Source organism: Prosopis cineraria, unplaced genomic scaffold (assembly GCF_029017545.1).
Source record: "Prosopis cineraria cultivar Desert tree isolate PC_DT_omini unplaced genomic scaffold, ASM2901754v1 PC6, whole genome shotgun sequence".
Classification (NCBI taxonomy): Eukaryota; Viridiplantae; Streptophyta; class Magnoliopsida; order Fabales; family Fabaceae; genus Prosopis; species Prosopis cineraria.
In genome coordinates this window covers 2,054,321-2,076,659 of record NW_026555337.1, presented here as the reverse complement: position 1 = coordinate 2,076,659, position 22,339 = coordinate 2,054,321, and the positions used below count along the sequence as shown (strand labels likewise).

Below are 22,339 nucleotides of genomic sequence, written 5' to 3'. Positions count from 1 at the left end.
ACAAAATTCATTCCTTCAACCATTCCCCGTCCCTATAGCCCATTCCCTCCTAACAAACAGGTACTTCACTATCTTCGTCCATTCAGGAGAAATGAGCAGTGCCACGAAATTAGCTGAACTTAAATAAGCACAAAACGTAATGCTCCATTTTCCTGGTCCCAAAATTAGGAAATCCTCCCATTTATTTCCTTCTTTCTTCGTATTATCATTATCTTTATAATCATATAATCAAATTTCAATCTTTCTTAACAAAGAATCAGCTATATGCGACCTTCACCTCGAGTCAGTCTAATTTCACAAAATTGAATGCATATGGTGCATTTGGAGGATTAAAAGCAAAGTAAAGGTGGTTACAAAATGTTAACCCTCTATACAGTTATATTCTCTCGTGTCACACTCAGTCCCGACATGACTGGCAATGATCTATTTCCTTACCTTTTCCACCAATTCAGCTATTTTAGATGCCAAATTCAGCGAAGGGGCATGATGTTCTCATGCCTTGAAATTTCTCCATCTCTATATAAACGTTAGCCATGGAAAGAGTCCGTAATTTCTTCAAGAACAAGAACAAGCAGGCACGCCAAAAAGTGAATTTCTAAACCTTCCCAGCACTCTGCACCGGATGATCCACATCTTCGGAGCAACCATGCAACTATTAACTCAAGACAGAATAGGATCAGCACCTTGAGACAGTGCCGGAGGATCCAACCTGTAAAAGAGTTAAATAACAGCATATGTTATAATTTTTGTTGCAGCTAAAATATCATTAAACCCATAACAAGTTTATAAAAATTCTTGGCCACAGCTGACAAAAGTAGTTTTGGGTTGTGCCCAAAATCCCCCCCTCCCCCAGACAACCAAAAAAAAAAAAAAAAACGAGTTACTTTATCAAGTCATTATGAGCAATTGATCAAGGATGGGATTCGATTCAATTATGGAGAAGTTTTGCGCATTATAGTTAAGTACCATGAATAACTCGTAACTGACTAAGCGAGCACTCTTGCTTCAAAATTGCATATATTTTTCCCACCAAGAAATTATGTCTGCAGATGAAATTATGCATGCATGCACGACAGAGGCCCGCCTTGAAAACCCAGTAGCACAAGTAACTCGTTTACAGGCACTGTATTCATTTCTCACCTTTGTTTGACTTTGATCATTCCAGTGCCTATCTGAATTGGTATGCCCATGATTATGCACTCAGTTACTCCTTCAATCTGATCATCCCTCCCATGCACAGAAGCATTGAAAAGGTGATCTGCGGTCTTCTCGAATGATGCTAGCATTAATACACTCTTGTCCATCTTTTGGATTCCAAATCTTGTTATTCCAAGGACTTCGCCCTATTTTTGAAAATCCGTTTCGTAAGTTTAAACCTAATATGTCTTTTGAAATCAGAGGTTCAGTCATAGCTTGTTACAATTTTCAAATGACTCACCCGGAAGGTCATCACATCGGCCAAAAGCATCATATGGCGTGCATCTATGCTCATTCCATGGCTTCCCATTGTAAACTTTATCTCTTCAATGATGCACTTTCTAGCTGCTTCAATTCCTAGAGTCTGCTCAACTTCAATGATATGATTACTAAGAGTTTTACGTCCATCAACCCCTTCAATGCCCATAACCTCTTGGAGGCCCGTGCTGGAAAAAGAGAACAAAATACATGTAAATTAAGACATATTTGTCAACAACATAAGCAACGTATTGCAAGTTATATCTCAGCAGAATACTAATATCATGAAATCTTATATTTTTTTCCTATCATCTTTGTTTTATTTAAGCAACTCAAACAGAAAAATTACAACTAGAAAAACAAACTCACAAAAATGGAAAACTCTATTCTTACAACTATTGAGTTATTAGTTGCAATTCACTCTTGGATCTCTATGGAATGTTAACCCAAAAAAAAAATCTAGAATAAACTCAATAAAGTAGAAGGCAATGAAGAGAACAAATGGCAAATGCAAGTGGGCTGGAACTTAAAATATAAAATGTCCAGGACTGGGCCATAAGGATGTTCGGCAGCCAATTTTAGATAAATTGTCTACAGCAGAGTCAGTTCATAAAAGTTAGTTTGTAAAATTCATTGTGGGTAAGTAAAAGTTCCTTTCTTGACAACCTCATAATCTAATGGGCACCAAAGTGAGGTGGAAAACTCTCTCGCAAGATCAAACTATTGAAGTAGAAGAACCATCCCAATTAAGTACCCCATGAAACATTTCATACTATTTTAGTCTCCATCAGTTGGTCCTCTTAGAACAGGAGAATCGACCTCCAAGCAGTTTAGTTATACCAAGACATTTCACTTGGTTTCTTCATCAGTCAAAAGCCTCCACAGGCAACGGTTTACAAGATTGCCAACCACCAGCTCTAATAGACTAATACCAATTCATGTCCATCCAAGTGAAGCGGGAATTCATCTCCTCCAAAAACTTGCTATTGAGATGAAAGAACTAACACATTTAGGTACCCCTTATAGAGTAATTGGTTCAAGTCCTGGATAAATTCTAATTTTCCAAAGACCATTATTGAAGGAGCTGAAATAATAAATTGAAACCAATGGAAGTAACTGTCTTAAAATGATCTCTTCATGCACCCAGAAGTAATCGCACCTTGGATATTAATGGTTATCTGGAATTCTACTCCACTACGACTACAGAAAATGGGAACCGCCTTTCAAATGATGTTGTTTCCTAGCTACAAAGCAGTGCAGGAATAAATGGTCCAAGACTGCTATCATATCCCACAATGCATGAGACCCACGCTAGCTGTAAATTATAATACTCTAAAACCATAGATTAATTACGAAACACTCCTAGAAATAAAGATGAGTGATAACTGATAGACAGCAAAATTAATAATAAACTCCTAATCTTTAAAAAGTATACACTAATCTTTTACTTGTAAGACTTAACCTTGAATAACCAAAGCTACTTAGCGAAGATAAAATCATTCCATCTCCACCTAAGATATGCAAGGGAATTTCATAAACTACAGTGACACAAAATTTTGCATTCTCTTTCTTGTATTTGTCATGTTATAACATAAAATAAAAAGGTTCTTTCATATTCATCCAGCAAGGCAGCAATGTCAAACAGAGCACACACGTCTGGCATGATAATTGACAAGGTTTGGTAGTATTTATAAGACAAAGTGAAGCATGAGGAAACAATTAAATGAATCGGCAAAATTTCCTGTTAAACTCCAAGCAGATGCATATGAATGAAGTAAGGAAGCAAAAGCCTTAAATGAATGATCGTATTAAAAACAAAATTATGAACTAACCCTTCTACCAATAATTTGAACTTCTCCATCTTTATCACTTTATCTTCTTCTTTACTGATAACAACACGTTCAGCAGTCTTAATTCCCTGCAATTTAGACATGAAAGTTGGATACATTTTTCCCATCTTACGATATTTAACAAATAAATGGAAGACAGGACAAACACTGTATTGTCTTCATCAAGTATCAAACATAAGAACTTGCCTTTACGACAACTGATGGAAGCAAATTTTTTAGATGGTTAAGTTGAAAATTGATTTTACTTCTATCTGCATCCTGTGGTACAACTTCAAGCTTTTTGATATCCAAAACCTTAATGTGCTGCAAAACAATGAAAGATATAAATATTGGAAGCATATAAGGATAAGAAAATCATAATCACTAGGGAAATTCATTACCTCTGGCTTCAATTTCATTTTTGGAGCTTGCAAAATTGATTCCTTCACAATATTAGCGTCTATATTCAATTGTGCATCTTGGATTCTTTCCATGTCGAGCGTGATGACAATTGATGCTAATCTTGACGTCATCACAATTTTTATGCCCTTTGCTATCTGTATTGCACAATGGTACAATGTGTTACTAGAGCAAAAATATCAGAAAATTCACGGATAGAATGAAAAACAGAGGCCCAATTGAGGAGGCATTACAGAATGACAAAAAATACAATTATACATGCACTAACTGAACCATCTTGCCATTCAATATTAAAAACAACTTTAGAACCTGATGGCAAGATTATAAATTTGACTTAATAGGGGAAATAAAGAATAGGGGAATAAAACCCTTAACCTTGACCACCGAAAAAAAAAGATATTCTACTAATTTTAAAAACTATGGATGATAAATGGAATAAGGAAAAAAAAAATCAAAAGTCAACTTTCTGCTAAGAATTTCAACAATGCTATTCATCACTCTAGCAGCAATGGAAATTGGTATATAGTGCCTTTAACAGATCTGGAAGGAGTAAGATGTTGGGGGGAAATAATTGATAAGAGGAAGTATTTTCTTGCCTTGCCTTTTAAGCCCATTGCATTTGGACATCTAGTCATTTTTATTTTACTTCTGTTACCAGTCATGCATTGTTCTCTTGGCTAGCCCACCCATTCACATATGGCGTTAGATACCAAGCCCCTTGAGGTTCTTCGTGGGGGTAATATGAGTAACTATTTAAACACTCACTATAAAAATATTTAGTTGGGGCAGGGGGCATTAGGCTTCAATGCACATAACATAAATAGCCTTGTATTATTAGTGAAATAGCACCATGCAATAAAAAATAGTCCTAATCAAGAAAAATGTCAATTGCTGTAGCATAGGAAGTCTAAGGTAGCTTGATATGTCGTTCATGAAAAGTTAGGTTTCTTTACTACTCACTTAATATACTTATAACAAATAAGACCCTCAATGTAAACCAAGTAAAAAATAAAATGTAGAGGTCATCTTCCCATTAAGCTATTTGCCAGAGATATCATTTAAAACCAACAAACCTATAAACTGATGCTGAGAAAAAGAAAGACAGAAGAGGGAAGATATAAAGAATGGTAAAATCCTATATTCTATTTTGGCATACAGAAGCACCTCACCTAAGAAGCACCAATTATACGTGGCCACTCCCTATACTACAAAAACCATACTATCTTCATCCCAAGGAAAAACCTGCCATCAAATTACCAACTGAATCCTAATAATGATATAATCCAAATAATTAGGCCAATATAAGTTTCATATGCTGAAAACCTTTAATCCAACTGCGGAATCACAAATCACAAATTAATAACTAAAGTCTCAAACAGAATATAAGTCTATTCTTTAGCGCATACCTGGCCCAAGTTTGTTTTCTCAATGCGACCTTTTACCATCCTCGCAGTATTAGCATTATCATCACTCTCAAGTATTGCAGTGATGATGGGTGTACTGATTCTTTTGGCACCATTTATTATTTCTTTGATACGTGGAACTCCAAGAGTAACATCTAAAGATGAATTAAGGGGTACCATTCAGACCAAGCAAGAGACAACTTAAGCTCTAGGGAGTTATTAAATAGAACGGATCCATTTTGTAAGGCGTTTTTAGCAAATAAAATCCCCCTGCCCAAGGCACCCTACCAAAAAATGGAGGAATTTCTGTTAGTACTAAAAGCACTTTCAAGCTGTTGACTAAAAGGAGCAATCCAGATAAAATAACATTGGTGGTCAATCAAGGTAAAAAAACAAGAGGGAGAGATTATCAATCAAGGATACTCATGCTTGCAACTCCAGCAAAGTGGAAAGTTTTCAGAGTCATCTGTGTCCCAGGCTCTCCAATACTTTGAGCTCCAATGGCACCAATTGGAGTTCCAGCCTCAATTCTTTTTGAATGATATCGAGAAAGACATATATCCAGGAAAACCTAAGAGAGTAGCAGATTAAAACTTAAAACAATACTTTGAAGCTAAAAAGAACGTAGCAAGGTGGAATGAACTATAAGAACAATAGAAAACAAAACTACTGTCTATGCTAGAACAATAGGTATGATGTCAAGTAAATGTCTATAGATACCTCTAGCTGTCTACTAGTAATACCAGATATCCTCTGAATGAATTTTTTCTGATTTCTAGTGTCATAATTGGCAGAAGTTTCATCTGTTTCTGCTAAGACTCCGATGTTATCTCTGATGAAGGATTGCAGAGAGCTGACGAAGTCAGCAGAGCAACCCACATCAGAACTTAGATCATCCTCTGAGTCCCCCTTTTCCCCCAACATACCAGCTTTTGACAGTTTGTCTTGCACTGCTTTACACGCATCAGAGGAGGATAGGATTTCATCATCTCCACCACAGGGACATATAGCCTAAAAGAAAAAAATTGCTGTAAATTCCAAGAGAATAATTATGAATTGCCATAAAACAATAAAAGCAGCTTCCAGACCTTGCTTCTCAAAAACAGCCGCTCAAAATTCAAAGGTTTTCCATTTTTCCCTTCCATGCCAGCTGGATCCATGCCATCATCTCCATAACGAAATTGGACTACACAACTACCAGCATTTCTTACAGTATTATCATAGTGGACAAACAAGTCCTCCAAAGCCTTTATTAATCTACGAGACATATAACCAGTGTCCGCAGTTTTCACCTACACCGCCACAAACAGCAAAGAGATTGTAAAGGGCTCCAACTTTTATTTTCTCCGAGTCAATGATTCTCCATCCTTTTCTGGTAAAAAAGGCTTCTGTATTCATAGCATGCTACTATATTGATTTTTAAGAAAAATAACTCATTGAAAAATTTTGAGTAAGATAAAGCACAAGCAAAATTCCATAGAGTAACTCTGAATAGGTCAAGTGACAAAATGGCAAAACATGAAGCCCTAAGCGAATCATATTAAAAATTTTAGCTGGTTCAGATGAAAAGTATTATGTCACTTGCTGGTCCATCTATTAACCCTAATGCTCAGCTAGTTGTAAGTTTTATAATAACAGATAATATACAATCTAGATGTTTTAAATTAAAAAAATGAAATAAGTACTTTCATAAGGGCATATTGTCATGGAAAAACAAAGACATATTGTGAATGTCATATTCAAAATATGAAGCCCACCGCAGTATCAACAAGCCCTTCTCGCCCTCCCATTGTATGGAAGAAAAACTCAGTAGCTGACAATCCACTATAAAAGGAATTGGCTACGAAACCTTTAGCCTGCATAGAAGCAATAAACACACTTCAATGGAATTGTAGCGTGGCATAAAAGGAAATAACCACCAGCAGTAATTTATGAATAGAAGAGACAGCAATTGATGACAACATGCAATAAGTTTCCAAAGTCATGGTGAGCATGACAACAGGTCTCACTTGAATTACATGCAAATTATAATCAGTATCTCTCACTCTTTCTCTCGCTCTGTGTCAGTGGGTGCAGGTGCGTATCTACTCTGCAGAAATATAAACCTGTGTGATCAGCAAGTCTTGCCAGTAAAGAGACGTCTTTTCCCTTTGTTTGTATTCCATATGACACATGCCATTATTATCTAATTTTTTTCGTTATTCAGTGCTTCTCTTTATTTTTTCAAATTATTACTACACACCCTTTATGGTAGGATTTGTGCCAATTACCTACCCTAAATTGCTGGTCGCACATAATAGTTTTCCACTATTCTTCGAATGATATTTGCTTACGCCGCACAATAATCTAATGATCTATCTTCTGGATTAATCTTACCGCTAAAATAGATAATAATATTACCAACTGATCAAAATACTTTGTAAAAGACAATACTAAAAAATTTCCACTAGTCAGATTAAGAAGGGAGCAAAGTGAAAAAGTGAGGAAGCATAAAGAATTTACGTCACTATTCTAGATATATAATGAAACTTTGGCTCCTTTTCAAGTCATGGATGACAAAATCTGTAATCCAATAGGTCTAAAAAGTCCATGAAACAACACACAAGATTATAAGGATGTGTACCAATTGAGTTCTAGATACCATACAAAAAAAATTCAACAAAAGAGTACAGTGTAACTGAAAGTTAAACATACTGCAGGTGTTTTTGCTTTTTTTGGGAAATGAGGAAGGCTACGATCCATGAAACCATTGGGGGCTCGATGACCCCCAACTGACTGTTGACCAACACATGCAACCATTTGGCTGATATTTATAGGAGATCCTTTGGAGCCACACTGTGACATGATCAAGGGACTATTTCTCCAGTGCAGTGTTTGCATGCATACCTGGGAAAAAGTTATACAACAAACCAATTACCATTTACCAATGATCCAACACCAAGGATGCGAACTGACCTAATGACAAAATTAAATTATATAAAAAAAGGGCTTTTTATTTATAAACAATTGCCCAAGTTCTTGGCAAAAATTAGCATCACCACTTCAGAAAAAAGAGGCATTTACCAGAGAAGCCCTAGAAACAAAAGTCAAATAGAAAGAATCTCTGCTTTAGAAAATGAAAAATGGATACCTTCCCTGCTGTATCTCGAATGCCATTCAAGACACCAGTTATCAGATTCTCTAATGTTTGAGCAGCATCACAACCAGCTTTGAGTTCTAACTTTCCTTTGTTGAAAGCCTCAATAAAATTATCGCATTTTCTATAATTATCTGAAATTGTTTCATCTTTCTTGTTGATCAATACCTCTTTTGGTTGGACATCATCAATGCCTATGGAGAACCCATGATTGCCTATCCATCGAGCACTGCATCCAATTTATTTTTTTTAGAAAAAACATATATTATGTAGGTAGAATCAACCCAAACAAAGGATGCAAAATACAATATCAAAATAACTTAGATTATCACTATAAACAGAAATTATATTTTAACTATCATATGTAACATATACCATTCAAATTTTCAAAACAAAAATTGTAAACATGAAAACCTGCTTGATGAAGAATGCAAAACAATAGAAAATGCTATCAAAGGTAAAAACCCTCCAATAAGATTGAAAGTAAATATCAAACACATCTCTGCAATCTAAGCAAGAACCCAACAAAACAATTGTAAATTTAAATGAAATTTGAATGCCATTCTTGAAATTCTGTGTCATTCACAAGAAAGCGGATCATCAGGCACCATAAGAGGTAAGGTTTAATTAAAGGAGAATTATAAACAGTGATCCAGATAGCAACTTTTTCATAAAGGACCAAACAATAATGTGGATTCTGTAAAAAGTTTTATCAATGGATCCCTATTTAAATTTATCCCTCCAATCTAAAACTGCTTAGTTACCACACAAATTTAAATGGTTGGTGGAACATGATATTAAATTTAACTATTATAACAAACTGAAATCACATTACATTTATGCAACATTAGAGGAAACCGATGATTATCTTCCCACTGCACAGTGCTAAGCAAATTCCCCCAGTAAAAAAAAATAAAAATAAAAAATGAATGTAACTTGGAATATAAGATAATAAACTGACAAACCCAGATATCTAGCAAAAAAAATTACTCTCTCTGGTTCTTTTTATAGAAAAACAAATAATTAATCTATCAAGACCAAGAAATATAGCTTAAATTAGTTAAGCTTCATTAATGTTATGGATTTCATTCTCTTTCCAAAAGTGCCCACATTGAACATTTGGTCTTGTAGCTTAGATTTAATTACACTGACCCAATTATACCCCATAGATGAGCGTATAGAAGGAATACTTCAATAAATACACTAGACAAGGGGGAGAATGCTCCCAAAAAGTTTCTTATAAAAAGAAATGGATGGATTGCCATACTAATATCAACCATTAGGCTTAATATTTACCTCAACTTAGCAAGACGGTTCATGCAAGAGGCTGCAGCATGTGCTTTATAGTCTCTTAGTAGCACTGAGAAAAGTCCATCCTTATTTCCATTTCCTGACATCAAGCAAAACCTATCAGACCACCCACTTATATGGTGACATAAAGCCATTTACAGTATAAAAAAATAAAAACAATAAATAAGATTCAATAACAACTTAAGCAAGCAAAATGTTAGACAAAAAATTGAGGGAATAAACAGACTCATTGAGGGAATAAACAGACTCAAAATCTACTCAATACTGCAGGTGAGAAAGTAGAAAGTAGATATTAACATAAACAGGTAGAGATTGGAGGGGAGTGGAGAGCCTTCGAATGACTAGCTGATGGATACAAGCTGATTTAGCATATTCCAAATTTAATTTCATAATTTTCTGATCCACATGCTTAACACTATTTTAAGCAACTGATACTACAGACTTTGAAAGTGAAAAACAAAAAAATTGCCTTCATTCAGAGATACTTCAGACTCCAAAAGCAAGGAACACAAAACTGACATATGATTTGTACATTATAATTGAATAAAGGGTAAAGGTGCATTTTTGCAAAGTATTCTCTGAGAAATACCCAGCATCTTAAACTATTGGTCGGAACAATTTCACCCTTAAAGTAATTAAAACGGAACATTTTTGCCCTTGCTGTAAAATTCCCTAACAGTCAACATTAAAGTCCCAGTTAGCATTTCCTAATGGTCAGCATTAGAAATTTACGGCAAAGACAAAAATACTCCTTTTTAATTACTTTTAAGGGAAAAATTGCTCCGACCAATAGTTTAGGGTGCTAGATGCTTCTTGGTGAATAAATATCAGCATTCAGTCTTATATTCACATCTATGATTACAATGTTGTGTGTACAGTCTTCTGGGGACAGAAAAATGTATAGATCAACTAACCTAAAGTAACCTTTCCGAGTTGCCCAGAGATCAACTCACTGTTGCGAAAATAAACAAACCCATCATTGGGACACATTGTTTTCAACTCTCTTTTCCTATCATCAAGCTTTGTGCTGTAGATCTTCTCCTTAACAGTAAGGCTCACATAGGTCCTCACATTTGCATGAGAGCGAACTAAAACACTAAATATCTGCTTCCCACTCCAAAGCTCTACTGGCTGCCAACAAAAAAAAAATTCATGTTCAAAACCAAATATAAATATAAAAAGAGAGAATGGTGAAAAGGCAAGTATTCAACGTAAATTAACCCTTAAAAAAAGGTATCCTACTTGAAGGAAACATAAGTATCCAATGCAAAACAAATGACAAATGAATGGATAATTGCCTTGCAATCCTTCTCTGAATGAAACCATGTGAGTACTGAGTACTAAAGAGGAACCATGAAAACATTCTTGTCTTGAAGAAGTTTAATGATAATCATCCCTTTTGATGATTTAGTTGAGGAAGCTAGAGATCTACTCTTTAAAAATTGATTTGTTTCTTTAATTTTCTCTTGTAAAGATAGCAGTGATCATGTTAAAAAGCTTGCTAGAATAGGTCATACTAGTTTGGATAATCCTGGGACCTTTGATCTTCCACCCACTCTTAATTGAGAGGTGGTTGATGATGAGAGTCTTTTTGTTTTTTCTCTGAAAATTGTTTGAGTTAATTAGTACTTATGTTTCCATTCCAAAAAAAAAAAAAAAACGAGAAGTTTAATGGTACTAGCTCCCCCCTCCTCCCAAACAGAAAATTCAAGTATTCTGACAGAACAGAAACGCCAAACAGCTTGCAAAGATTAAGCAATAACAATAAAACTCGTTACTCATGCCAAAATCTATGTACTCAACCAGAGAAAAGGATATATGCTCCAGGCCTATAGTAACATTAACAAAAAAACGCAAGAAACTCTTAATGCAACTAGCTGCTGGGCAAGTAAAATCAAATTGTCCTAAGAGAAACATAACACAATACAAACCAAGAGACTTTTTGTGTGGCTAAAGTATACATTTAGTCCTTTAACTTTACACAAAATTTCATTTTAGTTCCTTAATTTTATAAAATGTCTTTTTAGTCCTTTAACCCTAACATGGTTAGTTTTATCCCAACAAGTTTTTATACTGAACTTTCAAATATTGACAAAGCATCCTCAAATGTTAACATATTAAGTTTAATTTTTTTAAAATAATAATGATTGAAACAAAAAATAATCATTTGAAACTAATGATGTTAAGATTAAAAGACTAAAAAAATACTTTACAAAATTAAAGAACCAATTAAAATCTTATATAAAGTTAGAGGACTAAAAGTATACTTTAGCCTTTTTTTTTATGATAATCAATCATTCATTAAACTTGATAAAACAATTAGTACATAAAACTTGGGCCTCTGAGAATATGCACAGGGAAAGCAAGCAGAAAGAGCTGAACACCCATGAATACACCTAGCAAACAAAACAACAACAACAACAACAACAAGCCTTTATCCCACTAGGTGGGGTCGGCTACATGGATTGCAAGACGCCATTGTGCTCTATCATTTATTAAGCTTTTAGAATATTATTAATTAAGAGATCACGTTCAACAACTTCCAAGAGTGTTCTCTTAGGCCTTCCTCTACCTCTCTTAATCGGACTCAAAGTTATATGTTCCACTCTTCTCACTGGTGCCTCCCTTGGTCTTCTTTGTACATGCCCAAACCATCTCAACCGATTTTCTACCATTTTTCCTCAATAGGTGCCACCCTCACTTTTTCACGTATGTGCTCATTTCGAATTTTTATCTTTACGTGTATGTCCGCACATCCATCGTAACATTCTCATCTCTGCTACTCCAACTTTATGTTCTTGCTGTCCCGTTAGAGCCCAGCATTCACTACTATATAACATTGCCGGTCTGATAGCAGTACGATAAACTTTCCTTTAAGTTTATTAGGCACCTTACGGTCACAAATAACTCCTTTAGCTTTTCTCCAATTAAACCACCCAGCTTGAATTCTATGTGAAATATCTCCACTGATTTCGCCATCATTTTGGATAATGGCTCCCAAATATCTAAACTTTTCCACTTGAGGTATAATTTGATCTCCCAATTTCACTTCCAAATTATTTTCGAATAGTCCTTTATCAAATTTACAATATAAATATTCCGTCTTACTTCTACTCAGACGAAAACCTTTCGACTCCAATGTCCTCCTCCATAACTCAAGTTTGCAATTAACCTCTTCTCTTGTCTCTGCTATAAGAACTATATCATCCGCGAAGAGCATACATTTCGGGATTTCCTCTTGAATATGTTCCGTCAAAACATTTAAAATCAAGTTGAACAAATAAGGACTCAGAGATGATCCCTGATGTAGCCCAATCTTTATAGGAAAATCCTTTGTTTGACCACTAGGCGTTCTTATACTAGTTTTTTACCCCTCATACATATCTTGTATGGCTTTAATATAAGCAATCCGTACTCCCTTTTTTTCCAACGCTTTCCAAAGCACTTCTCTTGTATACGGTCATATGCTTTTTCCAAATCAATAAAAACCATGTGTAGATCTTTATCTTTACAACGATACTTTTCCATTAATCCCCTTAGTAGATAAATCGCTTCTGTAGTTGATCTACCTGGCATAAAACCAAATTGATTCTAATGAACGCATAAAAGGAAAACAAACATGGCTCAAGGACACATAGAAGAATGAAAAATACAGCCACAGAACAAAGGACACAGCAAAGACTAGGGTGAAACCCAACACCATATGGAGTAATATTCTTCTTCAGTCTGCGACCCCAGAAATAATGAGTGTGTCGCCAAGGATACTGATACTGATATGGGTACTGAACAAGCAGGGGTTGACCAGAAAGCCACCTTGCTGAACAAACTTGCTAGTGTGCTGGAAAATTGCTATCCCAGAAACTGCCCCATAGGCATGTATTATCTTCAGCCAGCATCAGATCCAAATGAAAGACTTGAGCTGGAGCTTGAAGAAAACTTCGGTTAAAAAGGGGGGGTTTGCTTAAAGAAATTTCACTCTGTTTAGGGAGTGAGGGAATGGGTAATGAAGCAGAAAAAGGATTGATCAGAGAATGCACTAGAAGAATCAGAGTTGCGAAGCTTTCAATTCTATCCATATCAGAAAGAAGTCAATCAGATAGGCCAAACTGGCAAGATGAAAGCAATTCCAATTAGAGGCTTCTCTATCTCTTGAAAAACAGGAAATTTCCACAAAGAATAGGTAGAAATCAAGAAGCGCCTCCCAAAGTCCCATGGTCTAATTAACATCACATAATTACTCAAATGATGTATGGCTGCTGGCCATACATTTTGAGAAAAAAAGAATAACATTTTTCAAACTGTAGGGATGGACACAACTAATAAGGCCTTGATAAGGTATTAATTACATTATTCCAACATTGCTCCTATTTAACTTCATTACCTATGAGAGGAATTTAATGCAAATTTGTAAATTTTTTTTTTAAATAAAGGTAAAATTGGTAGTTTATTCTATTTTTAGAAAAAATTATTGAACTTAATCACCTCTTGATTCCGACGAAGTAGTTAGAAGTGCCTTATACTAGAGACCAGGAGAGTAAAAATGTTCATGCAATATAGGCATAAATATAAAAATAAATGTGTAACTAATTTATTAAACACAAGCATTCGAAAGCTTCTACTCTCACTTTATAATTGCGGAGTTGGCAGATCGACAAATATCCAATGGCATCACCCATGTACGAGCAAATAAGTGCACAAGTAGAACGATCATAGAAAGTATCTTTTCTTGGCAACCAGGATTTCCATTCTTTGGTGGGCATAAATTGTTTTGCACCTGTAAAAACAAGGTCTGGTAAGTCCACATACCATTATTTATAAACAAAACAATAGTCAAGCATATTTACACGATAACAACGAACAGCATAAAGGAGAATGAGTAACTTGATATTTACGCAAACAAAAAAAGCTAGGACCAAAAGTATCAGAGATAATTAACATGCAATCCTCTATGATAACTAACATGCATCCTCTATGATACGGATCTTATTAAACTTACCCCCATCAATAAAAACAGCCTCTGTCCTTGCTTCCTCAGTCTGCGGGACATGTAAATTCATCTCATCACCATCAAAGTCAGCATTATATGGGTTACGACTGATTCGTTGAACCTCAGAGTTCTCCAAGGCATAACTCTAGCCTGCATGGACAAATTGAGATTGATGCAATGAGAATCAAATTTTACAGTGAATCACGGTACAGTTTAGTGACTTACCCTATGACACATGATGGACATCCGGTGCAAGCTTGGTTGTCTATTGAAAAGAACTATGTCTCCATCTTCCAAATGACGATCAACAATATCGCCATACCTCAATTCATCTGCAAGGCGCTTTCGAAAAGAAACTTTTAAGACCTGCAACCAGAATGCAATTGGATATAATTTATGTATTCACAAAAGCAAGTAATTGACACTAATCTAGTGCCAAAAGAATCATATATATGAAAAACAATGGCAATTAAAACCTTGTTGGACCACCAGCATGTCTAAGTAACCTTGCCCCAGGATACTTATCAGGCCATTTCTCACACACTGTCTCAACTTCTCATGTTGTGATGGGAAAACGCACTCAGGAAAAGTCAATATATGAGCCATATGGATTGGTATTGCAACCTGAAACAAATCAATATCAAGTTTTTTCAAGAACAATAAAGAGAGTTGGAAGATAAAGAAATGCCCTGTATTATTGCTTTTTCATGGCTATATATCATGTTCCATTCTGCTATCATCACCTTTCTCTTTTCCATTGAACACTGCTTTGCTTTACAAAGGATAAATAGTAGTTGAACTCTTTTAGGTCCCGTTTGGTTGCTAGAAAGAAATGGAATAAAATGGATTAAAAAAATCAGAACAAAAATGAACTAAATCACTCTTCCTCCTCATGGCAAGTATAATAAAACTCATTATATATACAACAAATGTGAGAGTCATCACAACCTCAAAAAATCTCATGAATCATGACTCCTAACCCTATGAACTAATTACCTCTCTCACTTATGAATGTGATTCACTTATCCCTTTTGCTCATCTCATTTTTATCTTTATTTTTTCAATCCGTTCCATCCAATCCTTTCTAGTAACCAAACAGGACCTTAGTGTTTTGGCTTATGCTTTCATGTCCTAAGAATTGTCAAAAACAATATAAACAGTAAAAGGATGATAAAGCTTTACCAAGATAACTGACCTCAGAAATTTTCAGATTAGGATCTGGTGAAATGGACTGTCCTGCCAGTGAACTCAACACGTTTCCCTGATAAGTTTCCACGAAAACGCCCCTGCTTTCCTTTAAGGCGTTGAACAAAGCCAGCCAATGGCTTGGCTCGTTGCATATAAAATGGGGCACCACGCAGATCACTATTTATGAATTGACCAACCTCAACTTGAAGTATCTCCCAGCCATCCTAAGACAATATCAACAGAATGACAACATTACATTCTGAAAACCTAAGAAAGTTTTAAATGCCAGAAGAACAAAACCTAGAGGACAGCCATCAAAGTATTAAAATCCAGGGAAAAGATAAGGGACTAGGCTTCAAACTCCACCTAAGTCTTCATAGTTTTTACCACAACTGGGCACATTTTCCCATCCATTGCATAGAATTTCAGAAATAAGCTGCATTGTTCACACTTTGAATAGTGCAGTTTATTTAGACTTTCTATTTTATATTGATACGCATTGATATGATGATTAATGACTGAAAAGGGACATCTATCACCCCAAAAAAAAAAAAGTCCAACAGAAAAAATAGAGTGGTTATATATAGCAGAAGTCTAAAAAACAGAAAGCATAGAGTGTAAAGGCTAAATAAGATGCTTTTTTAATAAAATAAAGATGCATGTGATGTTAACAAAAATGAAAACAAAAGGCAAGAGTCTTTCCCTGTTTCAAGATCTATATGCGTGTATTAAACCCAAGTATTACCAAAAAAAATCATAGTATTCAAGTATATCAACTTATGTTTGACAAGGAAATATGACCAGTCAAAAAAGTTTCACCATACCAGACATTTGAATGCCCCACTAGCTTCCTGTAACTCATGGCGAAGATTCGCATTTGCTTGAATTTTGCCTTAGCCTCTCTGTCGCATCATTCTCATTGCTACCATATATCGAAGAGAAACATATAAGCATAGGTGAACAGCTGAACTATAACATAAGTGAATAGTTATGCTACCAAAAACTTAAACTAAACACAAAATCAAGCACATGTATGCTGACATTACCTCTGTGAACCATCCATTATAACTGAAGGTCGAATCGCTATAGGCGGCACAGCCATGTTTGTCATGATGAATTTCTCAGGTCGTTCTGCAAGATCAAGTAATTCACAGTCCTGCAATAAAATGTGATTAAGAAAATTAACTTGAGACAAAATAAATAAATATCTATCGTTGGATGCATGTCATCTTTAACGATACAACACTAACCATCTCATTTTCCTGAAGGAAAGAAAAGAAAAAAAAAAAACTACAACTAAAAAAATTAGTATTACAAAAAAATCATAGTATCAAGATAAACTTAGTTTGACAAGGAAATATGACCAGTCTTTACCATAGAATTGAATCCCCACTCTTCCACTTGGCGAAATACATTTTGAATTATTTGCCTAGCCCCTGCCTCTTTATTGCCCTATATGAAGAGTAAGCATTGAGCTACTTAACTATTGTTATGTCTTAAACTAAACAAAATCAGATATTGACATATTTGAACCAATTATAACTGAAGGTAATGCTATACACAATGTTTATGATGAACAGGTCGGCAAGATCAAGTAATTCACAGTCCTGCAATAAAATGTGATTAAGAAAATTAACTTGAGACAAATAAATAAATATCTATCGTTGGATGCATGTCATCTTTAAGATACAACACTAACCATCTCATTTTCCTGAAGGAAAGAAAAGAAAAATAAAAAACTACAACCAAAAAAATTCAACTTAATTACAAACCCAGACCTCATCAAGCATCTTTTAAAGAGGGAAAGAACTCTGTGAGGGTTTAGAACATGAGTAGTCAAGTTGATGGGAGCCTTAGACTCTTTAGTGTGAGAAATTGCAGATCGAAACTCTTCCACTTGGCCATCAATACATTTTGAAGTATCATGAATAATGCCTAGAGACCCAGCCTTCTTTACTTGCCCTGTATGCAAGTGTGAAGCCTTGTTAGCTACTTGCTCATTGCTTCATGTCTTAAAGACTGAAAGCAAAGTTAGTGAGATAATTGACAATATTTTTTTTTTTTGGGGCCAAGAAGATAAATGACAATAATGCAATATCCATAAAATCTAATTATTTGAAAGAACAGGAAAGGGGAAACAGTCACTGTCCTTATAACACAACTCAGAAAAAGAGGGGGCTCAAAGAACATAGGTTTTAAAGTTATTTGGCGGTAATGATTTAGATAATCCAATCCATGATACCTGTAAAAGATTCAACAAGCTCCAAATTTATGGAAGCGGATATGTTTTAACCACAAATAGGATTTAAAGCACCATAAAACAACCTTTAAATAGTATACAATTAGTGAAACACATGAAAAGGGTTCAAACCATTGATAAATCCACATCTTAGACATTTCACTGCTTTGCTACTACTTGACATGGTACTACATTTATCAATAAGACTTTTAGCTATTGCTTTCTTCTTCAAAGGCTCTATTTTTGGACTCCTCATCTTCTTCAAGCGTTCTTTACAAGAATCTTCGTTGAGGAGTATACGAGCACAGCCCTGTAGAGAAATCACCAGATATTCAGACATAAATCAAGAACAGTCCTGAACAACAAAATCAAGACTACCACATATGGACGAGCATGCTGTGCTCAGCCCTAAAATTTTCAAATGACATTTTCAAATGGAGAAAGGGGAAAAAATGCTTGGTTGAAAGAGAATGAACATTATCGATGTGTTTGGCGTACATAAAAATGAATATTTGAAGGAGATAAGTTTTGAAAGATTTTTTCCCCTTCTTTTACAAGGGAAATATTTTACACCAAAACAAGAATGAAATTAATCAAGTTGAAATTGGCATTCAGCAGACTTAAATTTCTTGAGACTATGGATATTAATATCGGAGGTCTAACACCAGTGTGCATGAATACTCTTCAAAAAGATCAGGCCACAAGTTACAATTGCAAGACATCCAAAACACTATGTTGATGAAAAATGGGAATAAGAAGAACAGAAGAGAAACAAAGAGCAGACAAGAAATACTGAAACTTCCATACCTTACAAATGCACTTCAAAGTTTGGAAAATGTCATTAAAATACCCAGCATTGAAAACTGGAAGAGCAAGGTTTAAGTATCCGTAATGCCCTGGACAGTCAGCAAAATTCCCTTGGCATGTTGCACATGTGCAACTCTTATTAGCAGGACCCTAAATAGAATGAAAATAAGCATTCCGTGGCTTGGAGACCATAAACATTTGAAAGACATATAATCAAGCAGACTGGAACTTTGTAGAAATAGTGTCGTTCAACCTCATAAGTTGTCAATCTAAGATAGAAAAATAATAATAAAAGATTTGCCTAATGGATGTTTAGGTTGGCAATCACCAAACAAAATTTAAGAAAAGGTGGAAGACGAAGGGTGCAAACAAGTAGAAAATTTGCCTTTATGGAGGCATTATTTCCAACTTACATACCAACATGCAACACATTTTGCTTAATTTTATGGGAGACTTATCCAATATCATCTCATCATAAAGTCAACAATAGAAAACATTCCATCACAGTGTGTTACGTTCAGTATTACATTCTGAAATCTCTAAGACTCTACATTTATTGTTCTCCAACACTCAAACAGAAGCAGGTTGTTACGAGTCCTAAAACATCATAAATTGAAGATTATGATCGCATGCAGACGTTGCAAAGCATGACATACATATATGACAGAATTATAAACATTGAACAAAACCAACATAAACTCCAAAAGACACACATAAAAGGACTGGAACCAGGACAGAGTACCATGCGGGGATCCAACAAGCCATTCTCAATTGGTTTTCTGGTTTCATCGTAGTATGAACCTTTTGCAACTTGAACCTCAGCAATTTTACTGATCTCCGACTCTGATAATGCAGTGAATTGCATGCTCTTGCTGCAAGAAACAACAATAAATCCTGAAGTTAAGACTTAAGAATCCTTTTACGCTAACAAGTAGCAGGATTCAATCAAGACTAATCATAAGTAAAATCCCTTACATTCTGCGTGGCCCAACATCCTCAATATATGGTTCCTTCGTGAAGGATAGGCCATCAGCTCGTGCTCTATACATCTTTCTCCTGGAATTGCACAACATAACGTGGAAAGGGTTTAATTTAGCCTAATGGGCTCTCATTAAACAGATTTATAACAGAATCCCCATTTATCACCTCCCAACATAAAGAAAACTTAAAAACCAAAAAAAATAAAATAAAATAAAATAAGGCAAGCAAGCAAGCAAAAACAGAAGGTTATCTCTAGATATCTTTTTCTCACGTGAATAATGTCAAAACTCATGGGGCATTCATTAAAGGAGCCTCCATTTTATACTTTGTCAATGGATAATCAAACTCTTTCTGTAAAATAATTAAGAGAAGATATAAAGAGGGAGACACTTCAATTAGATATTTTCAAACAGACAAACCGTATTGCAACAGTTAAAATAGTCTATCCCCAAGAGACAAGTGATTACTCATAGGGAGGGGTATTTAAAGACATGGAAACACAAACCGAATCACAATCCTAGAGCTATGGGGCAAAATGCTATGTTCTGTAAAAATTAAAAAAAAAAAAAATCTACCAGCAAACCACAAAATTGAAGTCAACTTTCAAGTCAAAGTGCATACCAAGCGCCGAATTGAGGAATGGCGAAGCAAGAAATAATAGCTTCAAAATTTCAATGACACACAATTCTACTTAAAATCCCAAAGCTGAACAGAATGACAGTAGAAAAGAAGGCATAAAATCTCAATGACACGAAATTGCACCTAAAATTCCAAAGTTGTTGACCAGAATGGCAGTAGAAAAGAAGGCGTGGAGCTTCTAAAGATGAGTTCAGATTAGAGGCTTCTGAGGGGCCAAAAAGAAAGCCCAAATCTTTGCCTCACTTTTTCTGTGGACTAAATTAGGAGTACGCAAGCGGAACTGAGAAGCTGATTAGGGCACGCCTCAAGAGGGATAAAAGAATAATTTTTACTCTTTTTGACAAAAATATATACACTTATTTTCATTAAGCTGACCCGCTATAAATAAAAGAGAACACGATCCGGCCATCCGGGTAGCCATTCAGATGACGTTCTGCAGATGATATATTACCATTAAGTAGCCTCCATCTCGTTATTAACTCTATCCTAGATTGTTCCACACAAGAAGAAACTGCATTTATTAGCACTGCATAGCTAATAGCAAGAAATTGAAACTCCAGAACTAGATCTTTTTTCAGCCGAAAAACTCCAAAGCTTGATTAACAGAAATAGAACAAAGTTGTGTGACCAATATACTCATTGGACAAAGACTGGCCTCATCATTTGCTCCTCTGTTCAAAATTTATCTTAAAAGTGGGGAAAATCATCTCTTCCACATGTTTCAGAATAACCAACTGTTCAGTGAATTTATGCAGCCAGGTCGCTGATGTTTGCGTTCAGGCCTGGTGTTCGCACAGATTCAATTAAATTGCTAGCCTCGTAACCTTGTGAAATACCACTAGCCGTTGTAAAACGAATGAGTGATTGATTTTCCCCTACGTTATGTCACTCCGGATAAAGATAAGTCGTATTGAGTATGAGAAGAACAAAAGTTGAGAGCTGAGACCAGTCAATAAGGTTTTCACTAATCATCCAGTAAAAGAAGACAGCTGTGGAAAGATGTGATATCCTAGGATCCCCTAGCCGTATTCCTGTGTTTTAATCATCTACAATGCCAAAGGCCCCCACTTAACAGATCGGAGATAATCAACGGTGATTTCCAACAGTTTATTTGTGGTGGGCGGAGGGAGGGGTAACCTTTTCTTGTCGAAGTAGGGACCAGTGGCGGTTGGCGGCGGCGGCTGTGTTCGGCGATGGTGGCGATGAAGACTGACGTAAGGTGAAGAGGGAAAGAGGTCGCGTCTCGATTCTCTTGAAAGAGCGGGAGATGACAATGAATTGCGTACATGGTTCAATTATTAAATTAAATATTATTAAATTGGCCAAAACAGTTATCCTCAACATCAAACCCTCACAGGCCTGTTTGCTTTGTGGGGAGAAAAGAAATTTTAATGACGAGGAGGGGAGAGAAGTTTTAATAGAGGAAAGAAATGATATGTTATTTGATTTAAAAAATTAGAGAATGGAAGAAAAAATAAATAACTGAATAATTTTACACTTACATGAGTAAAATTATTTTTTTAATAAAATATAATTATGAATGTTTTTAATATATAATTATATATAGTTTATATGTGTATATATATTGCCAATAATATATTTAATAATAATTTATTCAAGGTTTATAAAGTAAAAGTATGAGCAAGCAATAAATTTATTAATATAAAATAAAAGAATAACAAATCATAAAAAATAGAAGAATAGCAAAATTAAAATAAAAAGAGGAAAACAAAAATGACAACGCATGTTAAAAAAAAAACGTAAGTTGAACAGAGGGGTTCATAGCTCTAAAGAGAAAGGAACATCTTTTAATTATTATATTATAATAGAAAAATATTAATTCAATACAACAAGATTGTACATCTTCCCTCCTCGTCCCCTATTTTGTAGGGAAATGAAAAAAAAATGTTAAAAAAAATTTCCTTCACTTCACTCCATTTTTAA

At 35.2% G+C, this 22,339-nt stretch overlaps 1 protein-coding gene across 1 annotated transcript; it reads right to left on the bottom strand.

Moving 5' to 3' along the window:
- Positions 1–1,136: 1,136 nt before the first annotated feature.
- LOC129313581 (DNA-directed RNA polymerase III subunit 1-like) lies at positions 1,137–21,645 on the bottom strand. The gene is given in 32 exon segments (XM_054956823.1): positions 1,137–1,343; positions 1,439–1,643; positions 3,288–3,373; positions 3,492–3,608; positions 3,686–3,841; positions 5,111–5,262; positions 5,531–5,678; positions 5,828–6,118; positions 6,196–6,399; positions 6,865–6,963; positions 7,802–7,993; positions 8,238–8,472; positions 9,540–9,633; positions 10,469–10,685; positions 14,180–14,292; positions 14,295–14,343; positions 14,567–14,646; positions 14,649–14,691; positions 14,767–14,909; positions 15,019–15,066; positions 15,069–15,165; positions 15,737–15,769; positions 15,771–15,953; positions 16,554–16,617; positions 16,619–16,651; positions 16,776–16,885; positions 17,498–17,691; positions 18,101–18,278; positions 18,776–18,925; positions 19,518–19,647; positions 19,751–19,831; positions 21,342–21,645. Coding segments are annotated over 32 exon segments (4,158 nt in total). The 5' UTR covers positions 21,368–21,645.
- Positions 21,646–22,339: the final 694 nt, after the last annotated feature.